This window comes from Equus asinus, chromosome 9 (assembly GCF_041296235.1).
Source record: "Equus asinus isolate D_3611 breed Donkey chromosome 9, EquAss-T2T_v2, whole genome shotgun sequence".
In the NCBI taxonomy this organism is placed as follows: domain Eukaryota; kingdom Metazoa; phylum Chordata; class Mammalia; order Perissodactyla; family Equidae; genus Equus; species Equus asinus.
In genome coordinates, this window is record NC_091798.1 from 26,681,424 (window position 1) to 26,699,096 (window position 17,673).

A 17,673-nucleotide genomic window follows, 5' to 3' on the forward strand; every position below is an offset into this window, starting at 1 on the left:
TATTGGCAAGCAGAGGTGGCAGGTGAGGGAACATCTTGTTTGTGAGCAGACTTGGAGATGGAGGAAAAGGGAACTCTTCCGTGTTAACTGTAATGAAAATACCTCATTCCGTTTGTATGTAGATACCACCTGCTGAGAACCTCGGACAGCTGGCACTGGGAGAGCACACCTCCAGGGTTCCGGGGGAAAGCGCCTGCTCCAAAACGTCTTCCTCCAACTCTTGGCTATTGCTAGAAATCCCCCCACATTTAACTCTCTAGGCGCTATCTCTATCACAGTTTTTTCTCCTACTGCAATTCAAATTTTCCTCTGAAGAGTAAAAGGGAGTTGCACTTTAGGCTGTTATCAGTCATTCACACCTCAGTGTAAATGATTGCTCTGGAAGCAGAAGGTAAGGCAGGGGTTGGCAAATGTTTTCTGTAAAGGGCCAGACAGTAAATGTTTCAGGCTTTGCAGACCACATGGTCTCAACTCTGAGGTAGCTATAAAGCAGCCCCAGACGCTACGTAAACGAATGGGTGTAGCTGCATTCCAATAAAACTTTATGGACATTGAAATTTGATTTTCATGTGTCATGAAATATTATTCTTCTGATTTTTTTCCCCCTAACTATTTAAAAATGTAAAATCCATTCTTAGCCCATAGGCTACACAAAACGACTTGTGAGCAAGGCAGAAGGGAGCCAACAGGAGGGAAGCCCTGGGACCAAAGACAAAATTCACCAGCTCCTCAGTTTTGCTGCCTGAGTCTGGGACCAGGAAACTGGAATTTCCTTGCGACTGCCTCGTTCTCCCTGGGGGCTGAAGAGGGTGAGCGTGGGTCAGGAAAGAGTTCAGGAACACTGTTATCCTCGCCAGGCCCTGGCACGGCAAAGGCTGGGCTTAACTGAAAACTGTGCCCCACGGAAGCTGAAAGGGCCTGCACCCCTGGACCACTCTCCTTTCTTGTCTGCCTGCCCAGGTCCTCTGGCTCACTGTCTAAGCCACTCAAGCCACAGAGACGATGAGGAACCACAGGAGTTTTCTCTGCAACCCAGGCAAGGGTGGCTGGCCAGTCTGACCAAGGAAAGGTGCCGAAATTCACCAGTGTTGTTCTTAAAGAATCAAATCACATAACGTTTTAATTTTGATTGATATTTAGATGACTATTTTCATGAGTACTGCATTTTCCAGACATGGCTTACTAAGCCATCTGTCCCAGATCTTGAACTTCTGTACGGTCGACTGTTCGGACCAAAGCAAAGGATTTTACGTTTATTTCTATTACATCTCCCCTTTTGAGAGTCACGAAAATGACTCCGGGGTTTCAGTGGGCTGCGTGCTCCTCTCACCTCTACTCCTAACCCCTTCCTAGTTCCGGGTCCCAGCCCTGCCTGTGGCCTCCTGCTCTTCTTGCGCTGGGACGACAGACTTGCCCCGATCCTCGCACTAAGTCTCCACTTTTGTTTCGCCAGGTTTGAGTGGTTTCTGTTACTGCCTTCCCTAAGACCCCTTTCCCAGAGGCAGAGACAAGGATTTTAGCAAATTTTGTAAACAAATTAAGACTGGCTCCGTGTTCTTCAGGCAGGCAAGCGGGTGGTTGGCGCATCCTTCCTGAAGCGCTCCATCGCTGCTGTCTGGCTGTCTGTCCTTCTGGAGGCTGCACAATATGGACTGTGACTGCTAATGGTGATGCTGACACTAATACTGATCCTAACAACAGCAGTCACTATTTAAGGGGCAATTGCTCTGTGCCAGGCATAGGTCAGACCTAAGTGGATTTGAATTCTGGCTCTAGTTACTTAACGTCCCTATGTTTCACTTTCCTCATTTCTAAAATGGGATTAAAAACAAGTGAAAATTGGGTGAGAGAAGTATGTAAGACGCTGTGCAGGACGCCTGGCTCACAGGAAGTTCTGTGCTACCACAGTTACCTATTATCCATTGAATTCATCTATGGTTCAATACGCAGGAGCGGAAGCCTCTTTACCTTGTGGGTCTTATAAATGACGGCTCTGGGGAGGGAAAGCACGCTTTGGGAGTGGTCCTGCTCAGGGGTCAGAGGTACCCCCATGGTCCCACGGTCCCTAGTAGCTGAAAGAGTTGCAGTCTTGGGCTTACTGAGTGACTTTGCGCTGTTTTCCTACCTGGCACCTTCCTCTGGGATTGCTACTGGTATTTCAGTTGGAATGTGACTCCTGCCTCTCCTGCTGAATCTGGAACCCGCCCCCCGCCCCCCCGCGTCGGATGGGGCTTGTCCAAAGCGTGGATGGCGGGGGCGGCTGTCGTTAGCATCTTGGACCACTAGAGGGCACTGCCGCCTCTCCTTTCCCTCAACGCCGTGCCCAGGGCAGCCCCCGCCGCCTCCGCGCTCAGCTCCCCGCCCAGGACCGAGCCTGGGGAGACCCGCGGCCTCTTGGAGCCTTAGTCTTCCTTGTAAACCGCAGGACCATGGCCCTTCCAGGACCCAGGGGCTGCAATTCTGCACGCCATCGATTGTCAGGTGACACGGGAGGGGGAGGCAGCGGCCTGGGCGGAAGGAGGCTGTGTAGACCGATGCCAAACAGGCTAGCACGGGGCGAGGGTAGGGGGATCTGCTGGGTGGGGTCCACGGGTAGGAGCGGGGTCTCCGCGAGGCAAAGCTACGCGGGTGATCTAACTTCCCCCGAACTTCCCTGCGGCCATCTTCTCCCTCTGGGGACCCTCCCCTCTCTTCCGTTTTCTTTTGTGCTCACCTTGATTTTTTTCCCCCCAAGACGCTAAATATATATTTTAAAATTTATTATTAAGGTTTATTGAGATATCATTAATACAAAAATAAAAACAAAACTGGCTAGCAGATTTCCATTTGTAGCCAGTGGCCAGTTTAATTGAAGCAATGATTAATACAAACCATTTAAGGAAGTGAACTAGTTTGACGCACAATTTTTGGCAGTGAAAGTGGAGGGGCTGGGGAGAAGAGGAAGACCCCAACATTTATTAACCACCCGGGGCTGGGAACTTTTACCTACCCTGGCTCCAGCTTTCCCAAACACACACTCCACCTGTATTAATGTTTATCTAATGTTTCTTTAACTTCCCCCTGGTCTAACTTTGCATCGACTTTGGTTTTCTCTTAAGTAATAATGTCTGTGAAATCACAAGTTGGCTACACTAATACACATTAATTTCTAGTTCACATTAATTTTAACACATGAAAATAAAAATGTTCCCATGGCTACCACCTACAACCATCCCGCCCATCACGCTTTGGGAAACTGTGTCATTTGCTGGTAATGCTAAGAGTTGGAAAGAATTAGTTTCCTTTCAACAAAGGAGGGCACACAGGTTCAGAGGAGTTAAGCAACCCTCCCAATGTCACACAGCTAATAAGTGGTTTAGCACAGCTTTAAGTAAGTTCTTTTAAACTGGATTTCACCTGGGGAGTGGGGGTATGGGGCTCGTCCTCACACCTGGGGATCTCTTGGCCTGGGCCCCTGGGTGCCTCTGCTCTGCTGATGGGCCTAGGCCAACCCCCTTGCCCCCAGGGAAGCCACCACCTTACCCGGGCCAGGCTGACTCCAGCGGGGACCTTGTAGGGTACGTACTTCCTGTAGATATGACCCACCCTGGAGCAGGGGATGTCCTCCATGCGGCCCCCACACATCCACACCTGTAGGGTGAGAAGGGAGAGAGAAGATGTTTCTGCCTCCAGTTCACCGCCCCCTTAGAGTGTTCATCGAAAGCATCAGCTTGGACTGTGTACTGAAGCCCCATTCATAGAACTAGGGACATGGGAAAAACACGGTAATAACAGCAGTAAAAACAGCTGACAGCATCGAGTGCTTATGAATTGCCAAACACTGTGCTACGAGCTTCGGACGCAGACCTGCATTTAAGCCTCATCAGAAAACCTCTAAAGTAGGAAGTAACAGAGCTCCATTTTACAGATGAAGAAACTGAGGCTCACAGAAGCTAAGGAACTTGTCTAAGGTCACAGGATCAGTAAGTGGTGGAGCCAGAATTTAAACCGAGCTCTAGCTGACTCCAGAGTCTGACGCTTGGAGTGCTGTGTTGAGAAGAATGTGAAGGCGGCATTGGGCTCAGTGGGAAAGACTACGGTGATCGCTTAGTGATGTCTGCCACAGGTGTGAGAGGGGACAAGGTGGCACATAGGCTCTGTATATTTGCTCTGGTGTTAGCTTCTGGAGTTTCCTCCCAGATCTGTGAGTCTCTTGCAGGGTCACCCTGAGCAGTGGCATTGCCTGCCCTGTTCCACCTTCTCTGCAGGCTGGCGTGCTAACCCACGCAGCTGGGTATCGCTGCACTGTGGGACCTGATGTTCCTCCTTGTGTCTCCCTCCATATCTGGCATCACAAAGAGCTCCGGGTCTGACAGCAGTTTGGGAATTCTTAACAAGTGCAAGCAACAGTGACTCACACCCACGGAGGGCCCAGCCTAAACAGACCCTTCTCGGCAAGTCCTGAGTTCAAATCCTGATTCAGCCGCTATTCAGCTTTGTGACTCTCATCAAGGTACTTATCTTCTCTGTGGCTCAGTAGCCTCATCTGTAAAGGACTAAGTAAGGCGGGCCTGGGGCGTGAGGTCTGCACGTGAAGGACTCAGCACATAGTCGCAGCAGCGTTACATACTGCAATGATTAATTCATCCATTTGATGATATTTATGGAGTCTCTGCTACATGCCAAATACTGTGCTGAGCACATACAGCCGTGAATAAGTTGGCATGGTCCCTGCTCTCAGGGAGAGGGGGTGTGGTGGTATTTGTGGTATTTGTGCCCTTATGCAGTTCCCTCCCAAATGAGTCACGTGAGGATTGACCTTGTAACCAACAGGATACGCAGAAACGACAGTCATGAGAGAGGCGGTGGCTTCCACCGCACTGCCTGGGATCCCTGCCACGTTGTGAGGACACTCAGGCAGCCCTGTGGAGAGGCCCAGGTGGTGCAGAGCTGAGGCCTCCTGCCAACAGCGCTCACTTGCCAGCCACGTGAACAAGCCATCTTAGAAGTGGATCCTCCCACCCCGGTCAGGCCTCCAGCGACTGCAGCCCTGGCTGGCACCCTAACGACAACCTCATGACAGACCCAAGCCAGGATTATCCTGCTCAGCCACTCCCAAATCCCCGACCCATACAGACTCTGATGTTTACTACATTTTAAGATGATTTTTCCCGTGGCAGTAGATAAATAATACAGGGAGAGAGTTTTAGATGGTGATGTCTGCTATAAGGAAGCAAAAGCAAGGTAACTGGATAGACTCATTGTGTGGATGTATGGGATGCTATGTTATCCCCACCTGTCAGGGAAAGCTTCACTTAGAAGGGACTACTTGAGACAAGACTTAAATGATGAGGAGGTAAACGTAACATAAAGATTGGAGGGGTGAGGGAACAGCTGGAGAGAAGAGCACGTGCAAAGGTCCTGGGGTAGGGAGCCAGAGGCTTGGAGCAAAGGGAGGAGTGATGGGAGGGGAGGTCAGAGAGGTGAGCGGGGACAATCATAGAGATCTTGCAGGGTAGAATAAGGAGTCTTCACCAAAAGTCTTCAGTGAGGGAGACAACATAATCCAATTTCTATTTTACAAAGACGACTCTGCCTGTGGAGTGGAGAACAGCCTATAGGCTGCAGGCTGGGGGAGGGAAGGCCTGGGAGGCAGTCATGGCATCAGGTTTGTGGGGACTGTGGTGATGGTGGGACACAGCTGGAGTCGAGACATTATTATTAATCTTGTTACCACGTGCCTTCATTTGTGGAACAAGGAGTAGGAGTGGAACACCGACAACCCGGATTCTGTGCAAAAGAGCCTTTCTCGGCTTGAACTGCTCAATGGGATGCTGGAGATTTGGTTTCACATCCTGATTCACTCAGAGGCTCTAGACGGGCCGCTCTGGCACCTCGTGCACCCGCAGGTCTCAGTCTCCCACGACCTCTGGCCAGCTGCTGCCCTCTACATCCACCCCAGATGCACTCTGTGCTGGGCTCCCGAGGCGGGATATGTACGCATGAGGCTGCAATTAGTGGAAGTGCTGCCTGGAGAAATGCAATTATATTCTGATCTTGGGGGAGAAAAAAAAAAATCGAGCAAGTCAATAGAACAGAACATTGGTCTCGAGATAATGGGCTCCTGATGGTGGATTAATGTCAAGGCCAAGCCAAGAAGTTTATTTTCAAAGCAGGAGATATTGATCAGGTGCCAGCATCCCATAACAATAACTCTTCCTTTATACGAAGTGATTGATGTGGAAGTGATGCTTTTGTCTGGCGGATGTGGCCCAGGTCGCCGCTGGGCTGCCCCTGCCTTTCGGGCGGCGGAGAGGCGCTGAGCAGGTGGGGGACACCTCACCCTGCTCTATTTTTGGACGTCTCCTGGGCAGTTGACTAGGCTGGCGTCCAGCACTCTCGACTCCACATTAAACTCGCATTAGCTAACGAGGCTGCGTCTCCAGCTCCGCCTGGCAGGAAACCTTCCTTTATGTGGACGGATGATCAATTTCCAAATCCTTCTCTTTGCTGTGACCTCGGCATTCTTTGGCGCTGAACACGCTGGCCATCAGCCTGAAGGTTCCTGAGGGACCGGGTGACCTTGATCTGCTGAGAGGTTTGAGGCGTCCAGAATGCCCTCAGATTCCTGGGATGTCCGGAGCCCAGAGGGAGTCCTGGCTTTGGACGATGGGTTTACCCCACGGCTTCCCTGCCCTGGACATGATTCACTGATGGCTGACTCAGAGTGTGAACTGCCTTCAGAGAGACAGACACCTGTTCAGCTGAAGCTGCTGCCAACTCCTGAGTCTTTTGGGAGCACCTGAGAAGGGCCCATCGTGGGGCACACTTAACGCTTCAGAACTCCCTCTGGCCACCCAGAATGCATCCGACACAGTGGTCAACATCCTCCATCCCCGTGATGTTCACTTGTTATCTGGTGGGATCCCAAGACTGGAGGGGACTCTCCTTCCAGGGACAATGATAAAATCTGGAGGCATAGAATGGTGTCATGACTCGCCCTGGGTGGGGGAGCTGGCCAGAGCTGGTCTGGATCCCAGGTCACCTACCTGTGTACCTTTAGGGCCGTCCTCCCCCTTCTTTCACAGCCAAGGCAGCGCCTCTCAAGACCCACAACAAACACAGCCATGGGGGTTATGAGCACACACTGCTCGACAGTCCCCAATACCACCTTGTGCAGCTGTGTGACCCCATGCAAGGAATTCACCTGGGGAGCCACACTCTCTGCATCTGTGACCTGGGGATGGCAGTCACTCAAGGCTGCTGAGACGGCCTGAGACAACTGTGAGAAGCACTTAGCTTGGTGCCTGGCCATAGCAAATCTGCTTAAGGGTAGTCATTTCGATTTGCAAAAGGATGAGAAATACCACCACCTTGAAATTACAGAGCTCTTGCCCTTCTGCCCACCACCATCATGTTTTTTATCCTATGGCCCATTTCCCAAGTGGAGAAACTGAGACTCAGGAAGATGAAGTTTTTCTAACTATGTGGTGGCAGAACCTGCAACCGATGAGAATGACAGGGCAGGGCGGGGCGCAGTCACGGGGTACCCCCTGGGGCCTGGCTGCCCAAGGACATTCTCCTCTCCCCTAAGAGAAGAGTCCAGCTGGTGGCAGCAAGAAGGGGAAGCTGCAGTGCCAGCACCAGCCAGAATCGTGTTTGGCCGGGACCCCATTGTATTTGGATGGGGACAAATACAGGCCACCGAGAGGACATTCTTGCAGCCCCTCTCTGCGGTCAGCTCTCTTCCCTCTGCCCGCCTCCGTGTCATCTCCAGCCCCAACCCCGTGTGATGCAGCTGCCTACTCGGGGAGCCTGGCTGTGCCACCAAAAGGAGTTCCAAACACACGGTAGCTCGTTCCTTGGTGCCTCTCCCCTCCTGCGGAGCAGTCTCCCGGACGCACCCTGCCACTAGACAAGTACAGATCTAACTGAAAAAGCTCGCTCCCCATTCGTTTTCACTGCTGCTTTGATTTATTTTATTAGCAAACTTCTTTTGTGTGATGACAGCCTTCATTACAGCGTCTATAAAAGACAATTACTCGCTTTTATCTCCTAAACCGAGGCGGAGAGAAACGAGTGGTGATGTGCATCAGGGAGAAACGACGGGACGCGGAGAGTGAGTGGCGGAGGGCCCGCCTGCGGAGGGAAACTGAGCGAGCAGGGGCTGAAGGAAGCCTTCCTGTCAGGGACTTGGCTGCCTGGAAACCAACCAGGAACAGGACGGCCATCCTGCCTGCCGACGGCCGGGGAGAAGATGGCAGCCAGCTGTGTCTGCCTCTGTTGGTATCTTGGTGGAGGACGCCTATGGCGTGAAAACGCTATTCAGTTGCACTTTGGGGAAATAATATGATAATAATCACCACTGATTATTCTGCATCATCTGTGTGCTTACGCAGGGTAGCCATTATGAGCTCGCCTCTGGAGTCAGACAGAACTGAGGTCTAATTCAGGCTCTTAGGCAAGCTTTGTGAGGCTGAAAACGTCAGTTTCTTCATCTGCAAAATGGGATGAACTACTGTGCCCACCTTCTAGGGTTGCGATGAGGCTACATGAGGTCAATCTGAAGCACAGAGGACTGTGTGCAATCCGAATGGTGCTACCTGGACAGGTGGCAGCTGTCGCTACTGGTGGTGGGCATGTGCATACAGGTATGCCACACAGTTGCCCTCAGGAAAGAAGAAATGGTGTGATATCTGTGTCTTCTGGAAGTTCACATTATTTTGAATATATTTGGTTTGTTTTGAACATTTGTTTGTTTTGAACAAGAAGATATCGTTTCGGGAAGTCTTCCCAGCATGAAAGGACCTCACTCATGCTAGTTTTGGATGTTTATAATGGTTACTGGATGCAGTTGGTAAAATGAGTAGAAAAAAACAATTTTACTTTAAAAAATCCATTTACATTTACTTCTAAGTTAATATGTTTATATAATATGGTTTTAAGCATATGTGTATCTAAATTAATAAATTTGATATTTGACTATTTCAACTACATCCTTAGGTGTTTACAGTCAACTTGGCCCACATATGGGGAGTGGCTGCCTGACATTAGGGTTTTTTCTTTAACTAATAAAAGAATTCAGTAAAGCTGCAGGATACATTAGGTTTGACTCATATTTGGAAAGAGAGCAAACTCCCAACCTCCCAGTGGGGGTGGGACGATCCTACCCTTCAGAGGTGAGGAAACCGAGGCCTCAGGAGATGAAGGGCCTTCCCCAGGTGCCTCAGCTCATAAGGTGGCAGAGCCCAGAGTGGGATCAGGGTTGGGTCCCCCAGAACCAGGCAGATCTGAGCCCTCCAGGGGGACTGCGCCTTCCTGGTTCAGCCTTTCTAAAGCCTGGTCCTGACCTATCACGGTCTTCCAGAAAGACCCCTGTTGGCACTTGTATTGCCTGCAGAACAAAGGGTCACAATCAAGCTGACTGTCAAGGCCCTCTGCCACCTGTTCCGGTCACCTCCGACCCTCTCCGCGCCCCTGGACCCCAGGTGTGGATGCTGCTGAGAACCAGCTGCGCTGCACTCACTTTTCTGCTCCGTTGGGCACATGTACTTTTCTTCCTATGAACAATCCAGCCCAGTACAAACATTCATTCATTCTCTCATTCACACGTGGCCTAGTCATTGATCAGCCTTGCTCTAAAACCCTGTTGGAAGAAATGGAAGAGAAACTGGCTGCCAAGGGTGGACCCAATGATACAGAGCCTTGAAAGCTGGGTGCAGGTGTTGGGACCTGCTGGCCAACCTGCCAACGAACCTACCCTTGACTCCGTCTTTCCACACTCAAGCTGGGCGTTCTCTCGGTACAAGACCTCACCTGTTCATCACAGCCGTGACTTTGAATCCGCAGTGAGCATCGGAGTCACCTGGAGAGCTCATTAAACCAGCCTGCTGGGCCCCAGCCCCAGAGTGTCTGACTCAGCAGGTCTGGGGTGGGGCCTGAGAGTTTGCATTCCTAACAAGTTCCTGGGTGATGGCGATGCTGCTGGTCTGGGGACCACACTCTGAGAACCAGTGCATACTGGAATGGTGACAGCCCCTCTCAGGACAGTGGTGCCTGCCAGGGCTCACTGTAGACACATGTCGTAGAGCCCAACGAGCTTGGGTATGATGAGTGCCCTTGTAGCTGAGGAATAAAAGCTCAGCCAGAAGGGCAGCTGAGCTGTCCAAGGTCGCACTGAGTGTTCCTTCCAGAGCTGGGCTGGAGCCATGGTCTTTGGCCTTTGCCTTGCCAGCCTGAAAGCTCTTCCCACTCAAACTTCTTTCCAAAGGTCTTCCTGCAACCGCAGCCCTTACATCAACCACAACAATGCAAGCATTAACAGCTACCATTTATTGATTATTTGTTATGTGCCAGGCACTGAGCTAAACTTTTAACACAGTTTGACTAATATCATGCTCATACCTACACTATGAAGTAAGGATTATTCTATCCTCACTTTACCGATGGAGTTAGGTCCAGAGAGGGTAAGTCACTTTCCTAAGATCACACAGTGACTAGCTGATTGAGCCTGCACCAGAAACCAGGTGGTTTGATGCTGAAGCTCATGGACTTAATCCCATGCTGTTCTGTCTAACGTGAGGGTTCTGTTCGGAACAGCCACCACTCACTGAGTGCCTCCTTTTTCCCTGGCTCCAGGCCAAATAAATGTTTCATCCCATTGAGATCTTACAACAAACCTCCCTGCCCCGTGGGCCCCTCAGACTATCCTCAGGCGCAGCAGGCTGCCGACCCTGCAGAGGTGCACTTGGGGGGCTGAGACCTTTCTTGGGGTCTCTGCACTGTGATCTCTTCTCTGTATGCCTTACTTTCGGGGAATCTCATCCATGAACTTACAAATGGTCCAAAGAAAGTGTCAGGATGTGTATGGGGAGGGGTGGGCCGGGAGGGCGGAAAACCAACATTTTCCCTTCTTCTTAGTTAAAAAAAAAAATCTTCATTTTTTTCCTGATTCGAGAAGTGACACATACTGAAGATGAATGCATGTTACAGAAACAGATTAACAGACAGGGACAGCCACGCTCTGTAGCCCTCCCACCCCCGATACCACGAGGGACAGGAAGCTTCCACGGCACCGTGGGTCAGAGCGCATCAGAGCACAGACTTGGTCTGAAGTCAGAGGAGCAGGGCTGAAATCCCTGTTTCAGCTGCGTGACTTTGCAGAAGAGATTTAGTTCAAGCCTCAGTTTCCTCATCTACAGAATGGGTATGTCATGAGGATTAAGGGACACGGTGTGGGTAAAGGCCCCTCGCATCCCTGATGGTCAGGGCTCAGGAACCATTAGCTGGTATAAGGATAGTCCTCTCAGTTATTTCTCTGTATTTGTTGCATTTTTAAAAATTAAACATGAGATCATATTACTTATATATATATGTACACACACACACACATAGATACACACACACACTAGTTTTCACTTATCCTTTAAGACTTAATTTTGGAGGCATCTAACTTCTTTTATATAATAGTCAATTGTTTAGCTATACTCTAACTTATTTATCCCCGAAGGATGTACATTTGGGTCATTTTCAGTCTTCCCCTATTGTAAGTGATGCTTCAACAGATAGCTTCCAGCTAAATCTTTGCTCGTCTCTGCAGCTGTCTCTCTCGGATAAGTTCCTGGGCATGGAATTTTGGGTCAAAGAATGTGCCTGCTTTGAAATGTAACAGATTTTGCCAAATTGCTATTAACAAAAGAGATATCCACTTGCCTTGCCCCAAAGCCTGTGTCTTTCTCGCTCCAGCTCAACCCTATTGTCCTGTGGACACCTCCTCTCTCCTGGATCTCAGAGTTGAAGATGGGCTCACCTTGGCCTCCTGGGGACACTGTGCAGTCCCATTTCTGCTCGTCCCATGGCCAGCACCTCTAATCCAAACCACCCCTCATACCTGTGTAAGTCAAAGGGCTTGCCCCACAGCATCTTGTCTGATCCTATCTCATGGGGTAGGAAGGAAAACTCTGTCAGCACCGTCTGGGACGTGAGGGCCCGAGTGGTCAAGCAACTGGTCTAAGGGCCCCAGAAGGATGGAGACCAGAGATGAGAAGCCAGTGCCCTGCCCTCTTGCCAAGACCCTTCCCACCACACCACTGTTACCCAAAGATGGCGATGTGAGTCTGGGAAGGGCAGGGAGAAGGAAGTTTTATCAGATAAGAACTGATGCCACTAACAGTAATTTAAAACACCTATTCTGGGCCAGATACTAGGGTGCCGAGATAGACGAGACCCACTCCTTGCCTCCAGAGAGCTCAAAGTCCAGTGGGGCAGACAGGCTGACCCTCAAGTCAGGTCAACACGAAGTATTCAGAGTCATGCTGGGAGTGACGTCGGGGTGGCCCCTAATCAGCACAGGGAGCTCAGGTAAGCTGCAAGGAGACCATCTATATGGGCTGAGCCTGAAGGATGAGTATGGGTTGGCCAGTCTAAGGAAAGGCATTTCAGGAAGAGTGAACAGTGGGTGCCGCCAAAGATGGCCTGGCATGTGAGCCTGGTCTTGTGGGCAGTTCTGTATGACTGGGCAAGGTGGACATCTGTGGTTTGTGGTTGTCCTCCATTCCCCCTTCTGGGCACAGTGCCTGGACTTTTCTTTGGGGAATCAGCCCATCTCCACCCTCCTGGCTCCAGGATAGGCTTGTGACTGTGGCTGACCAATCAGACTGCTGTTGAGGGATGGGCAGGGGACCAGCAGACCATTGAGACTCAACTTGGGGACTTCCACAGGAATGATGGGAAAGAGAAACTCTTTCCACTGGGCTGCTGGGTATTTCCACGAGAGGAAGCCTGCCCGAGCAGGAAGCCAGCCTGGATGAAAGCAGAGCCGAGGGACTGAGAGAGATGCATGAGATGGGTTAGTGCCTGGATTCAGCCAGGCCTGGAGGGTCTACCCTGGAATTTCAGTTGTGTGGGCCAATCCATTCTGATTTTTTGCTTAAATCAGATTGACTGGGATTTTGGTCACCTGTAACCAAGAGTCCAGCCTAATGCAATGGGGTAAGAGGACAAGGCGGACGATGGAGAGATGAGCAGGGGTCAGCTCATGGAGGCAGGCATAGGCCAGCTACAGAGTTAAAGATTCATCTAGCCACTGGAACTAGGAAGATTCTAACTGCCAAGCGGGAGAACTGTGATAGTGTGACTGTGCCTTTTGGAGACAAAAGCTCTGTTGGCTAAGGGAGAGAGAGAAAAAAAGAGTCAGCGACTCTTCTAGAAATTTCCGAGCCTTTGGAACATCTTTTCTGGGGTTTTCCCATCAGGCTAGACGGCCTGGTCTGGAATAGGAGCCCAATTATTAATCCATCAGCCCTGACGGCACGTATCAATTTATCTTAATTTCTGAAAATACACTCACGCCTTTCAGACCAGTCTCTTTTCTCCGTCACCAAGAAGGAAGGGGATCTCGGCAGAGATTGATCAGAGGGAATTTGGCCCTTTGGAAATGCCCCGCTCTGGCTGAAACAGAACACCCGGCATTTCAGGAGGCGTCGCCCGCAGATGAATGGGCCCCGTGCCCTCAGCGCTGTGGGCAGGCCCGCCACAGGGGCCTGGGAGACAGTGCTCAGGCAGACAGGCTGCCCCCAGCTTTGGGAACTCGTGCTTTCAAAGCCAGCAGAGAGAAGGCCGAGGGAGGAAAGCCGCCCTTCTGGACCTGGGAGCCCCCTCATTCCACCATCTCCTCTCCTCTCGAGAGTGAAGGACATAATTGGATCAAATGGAAACAGGAGCCAACCTCCTCTCCTTCCCGGAGGAGAGACCTCCAGGACGGCTTCATTACCAAGTCTTTTGTAAATAAACTCTGTGGAGAAAAATGCCATTTGTTCTGCTGTAATTGCCTGATGAGCATGATTAGATGGGTCTTTGAAAACACACAGAATGAAATTGTTTTGGGTTTAGAAATTCCTTTGTGCAAATCCTTCTCTATTCGCTGTTCTCCACAGAAGGAGTTTCTGAAGGGGGACTTTTTGACCAAGGAGCTTGGCCAGTGAGGCTGGTTCTGGCTAGGGACACACCTGTCTGAGGATTCAACCAAAAATTTTTATCAAGTGCCTTCTCCATGCCAGGCAATCCTTTAGGTACTTGGGATACAGCAGGGAGTAAAACACACAAAGATCCTTGCCCTACTGAAGTTTACATTCTGGTTAAGAACTCAGAACGTGGATGTGCCCATTTCGGGGAATTAACTTGGTGGAAAATGTCATAAATGAAGTTTGTTTAATTGATGGATGAAGGAACTGTGAAGTGAAACTCTTCTGACTCCTTGTGTGTGATTTCACTGTACCCATAAGGATGTGACATTTGGAAAACCAGATTGCGGGAGCTAGGGATAGAAAATAAATGACCTATGTGCCATCACTTACCAAACCTGCACCCAGGGCAGACATCACTAATCAATCACCACTCTTTTTCTGATAAGCTCAGATGCAGCCTCAGAGCACCTATCAACACAGAACTGGGGCAGCCACCACCACTGGATGAGAGTTTCCTGGGAGAGGAAACCTATTTGTTATTTCTGACTTGGACTGTTAACTAATTCACTTCATTGAGAAGCTGCAGAATAACGCAATAAATTAAGAATAACCCCAGGAGGAGGCAAAAACTGAGAAGAGATGGTGAGAGATTGCCGCCAAGTTGTCAGGCTAGTTTTCCTCTCAAATGCTCTTCTCTCACGCCCAACAGGGCGCGTCAGAGCACGGGCTTTGCGGTCAGGCAGACCTGGGTTCAGGTCCTGGGTCTGTTACTTCCATCCGTGTGGGGGGTCAGCCTGAGCCCCAGGTGCCTTGCTGTGAAATGGGTATAATAATGATACCACCCTCCTGGGGTTGTGAGGATTAAATAAGCCAGCACAGGTGAGGGGCTTGGCGCAGGGTCCCGTCAGCTCTGGTCAGGGCTGAAATCCAGTTGTTGCACACCAGGGTGGACACGGTAGTTTACAGCTGGCATTCGCTCAGACCGGTTGGGGCATGCACCATCACCATTGTTAAATATTTTGAATATCACCCTTGGATATTAATATTAGTGTTGTTTAGGGGCTGGTCCTCTTATGGGAGAAACTCCAGAACTCTGGAGGTAAAACAGACAGAGACGGCTTCTCAAACCTACATCATGCTTCAGTACAATTCTGGGTGGTGGCTTTCTTGCTAATCAAGAATTGATGTTCCCCAGTTCTGAACTGCTCAACAGTGGCATACATAAACTCAGTAACGATGTCGACAAGGAAAGTAATCTTGAGGATGTTTATTAGGAAGCACCTGACAAGCAGGGTCTCATTTAATCCTCTCAACAACCCTGTGGGGATTAAAGTATCATTAAACGCATTTCATAGAAGCAGAAACTGAGGCTCAGAGAGGTGAGGGTTCCTGCTCCAAGCTCACACAGCCGGTAGAAAGTGGCGGAGCTGGATCTGACTGGGGCGATCTGACCCCAGCACTGAAGTCTTACTCACTGTGTGTGACAATGGTCCTTTTCACAGAATGTTGATGCCTGACGGGGCCTCAGGGTTGTGTTTTCACAGGGGTTTGCCTAGTAACGGTGCTGCCATCCCTCATGGGCTGGGGATACATCTAACCAGGGCTTCCGGGGGATGTCAGAAGCAGGCGCTGGCAGCCACAAGGGCACAGGACAAGCTAACCTTACCCTCAGAGGGACCGAGCCTCTGTTCTTCACAGAATCCCACAAAGAAAGGGGGGAAGGTGGCCTCAGAAGTTTGGGTGGTTAACTGGTAACCACCATGTCCTTTCCCACCATTGGCAGAAGGCTTCTACAGCACATACTCTGGTCTAATAGGTTACAGCACATATCCAGTCATTGAATCTTTAATAATTCTATCAATTATTAATTGCTGGTTGCGTCCCCAGGTTATATGCTAAGCACCTTCTAGATATTTTTCATTTAATCTTCACAATTGCTCTGTAAGGTAGGTAGTATTATTTTCTTATTTCAGATGAGGAAGGAAAGCTCAGAGAGGTCATCTAACTTGCTCAAAGTCACACAGCACTGAGTGGTGGAATTGGGATTTGAACCCAGGTCTTCCTGACTTCACAACTTGAGCTCTTAACCACTGGTCTCTACAACAAACCCTGGTAGTGACGGATACAAAAGGGAAAACTTGAGAAGGCAGCCAGGTACCATTCTCAGAGCAGAGCGTTCTTCCTGGCCTCTGTGTCTTGTTTGGCCTTCTCAGTTTCTCCTCCCCACTGCTGGTTTGCTGGGCATCTCAATGGGAGACACGCCATCTTTACTGGTAGTGAGACCTGTCTTATTCCAACATCGCCATCTTAAGAAGGGACGATGTAAGACAAATGCCAGGCAGAGCTTCCCCTAAGGCCAGCCTTTGGCAGCCTGAGGATACCTACCCCCCGCCCCCAACACACACACAATAAGCAGTGGCTGGCATCTCCTGACTTGCTCCCCTGAGGACCACAGGGGCTGCAGAGACCTGAGGTCTCCAGCCTGCCAGGACAGGTGCCAAGAGGGCTGTGCCAAGGAGAAGGGGGCTTCCCGAGAGCTGGCTCACCTTGAACGAGATCTCGTACTGCTCCCCTCCCCAGATCTCGAGGCCTGGGTCGTACCCGCCCAGCTCCCAGAACCACTTCCGATCCACAGCAAACAGTCCACCGGCCATCACGGGAGACCTGTCAGGGAAGAAGAGCGTGGCGTCAAGACGGGATATCCGGCCACGTGCTCCTCAGGCACTCTGATCCTGCTGTTCCCCCAGGGATGCTGTTCCCTGCTGCTCTGGGAACACAGCCCACGTGTCCAGCAGGGGATCTGAGGCCCTTCCTTGGTGAAGTGAGGGCCCAGGCTTTCTGCTTTCTCGCCTACACTTCCCTTGATAAATGCTACATTTTAACCAAACGCACCCAAAGTTCCTTTACATGGTCAACACCTAAGAACACTGTGAAATGAAATCACAGTACTTTTTCTCCGTGGGCTTTGTAGCTGCAGCATGTATCTATCTCTAGTCCTCCCACTAGTTAAATGTCCAGGTCAGGTCTTTCCAAGCCTGTCTAGGCTGCAGCACATTTCAGAGAGATGAGAAACCATACAGCTGGTGGGCCCTACCCCAGACCTACAACACAGTCACTGGGGATGGAGCCCAGGAAGCTGCGTTTTCCAACAATCGCCTCCGATGATTCGTGCTCGGTCAGCCCGGCATGGACGTTGGTCGGGCTGAGAGTTTACAGAAGAAGCCACAGTCTATGTTCTTTCAGCTGAACTGGGATAAGATTATCTCCACTCATTCACTCTCTCATCAGCTCATTCATCGAGTGCCAGCTGAGAAGCAGATGCTGGAAGAATCTGGACATCAATCACCATCAGACTAGGACTTTGGGGATGCCAGTGTGGTGGGGCGGCCACCTCAGCACAGAAGGATCCAGAAGACAGGTGGGTGTCATGAGGGCCTCTGGGAGGGGCAGACAGCACTATGGGAATATGAAAGGAGGGAGTGTCTGCCTCCAGGTTTTTGGGGTGAGGAGCTTGGCTGGGGCAAGAGTCAAGGAAGGGTGCTCAGAGGGGGTGGGCATTCAAGGTGGGTTTGCACAAGTGGGAACTGGGGGGAGGGGAGGGCACCTGGCAGGAGACAACAACCAGAGCCGGGACACAGAGACGATAAACTGGGGGTTGCCATGGGGAACAGGCAGTCAGCATGGCATCATGCCAAGCCCAGGAGTGGGGGAGGCCATGCTGCAGCCTGCT

General features: G+C 50.7%; 1 protein-coding gene and 1 long non-coding RNA gene across 3 annotated transcripts in view; one reads left to right on the top strand and one right to left on the bottom strand.

The window, feature by feature from the left end:
* Positions 1 to 17,673, top strand: part of LOC123288994 (uncharacterized) — a 48,727-nt gene that overhangs the window by 20,442 nt on the left and 10,612 nt on the right. For both annotated transcript variants that reach the window (XR_011505751.1, XR_006532670.2), the window contains exon 3: positions 17,232 to 17,361. This is a non-coding gene — a long non-coding RNA (uncharacterized lncRNA). The remainder of the gene's footprint in view (positions 1 to 17,231; positions 17,362 to 17,673) is intronic.
* GALNT10 (polypeptide N-acetylgalactosaminyltransferase 10) overlaps positions 1 to 17,673 on the bottom strand; it is a 216,567-nt gene that overhangs the window by 13,458 nt on the left and 185,436 nt on the right. The window contains exons 7-8 of the mRNA XM_014846938.3: positions 16,490 to 16,607; positions 3,523 to 3,630 (exon numbers count right to left, since the gene is read on the bottom strand). Coding sequence (XP_014702424.2) covers positions 3,523 to 3,630; positions 16,490 to 16,607 — 226 coding nt within the window. The remainder of the gene's footprint in view (positions 1 to 3,522; positions 3,631 to 16,489; positions 16,608 to 17,673) is intronic.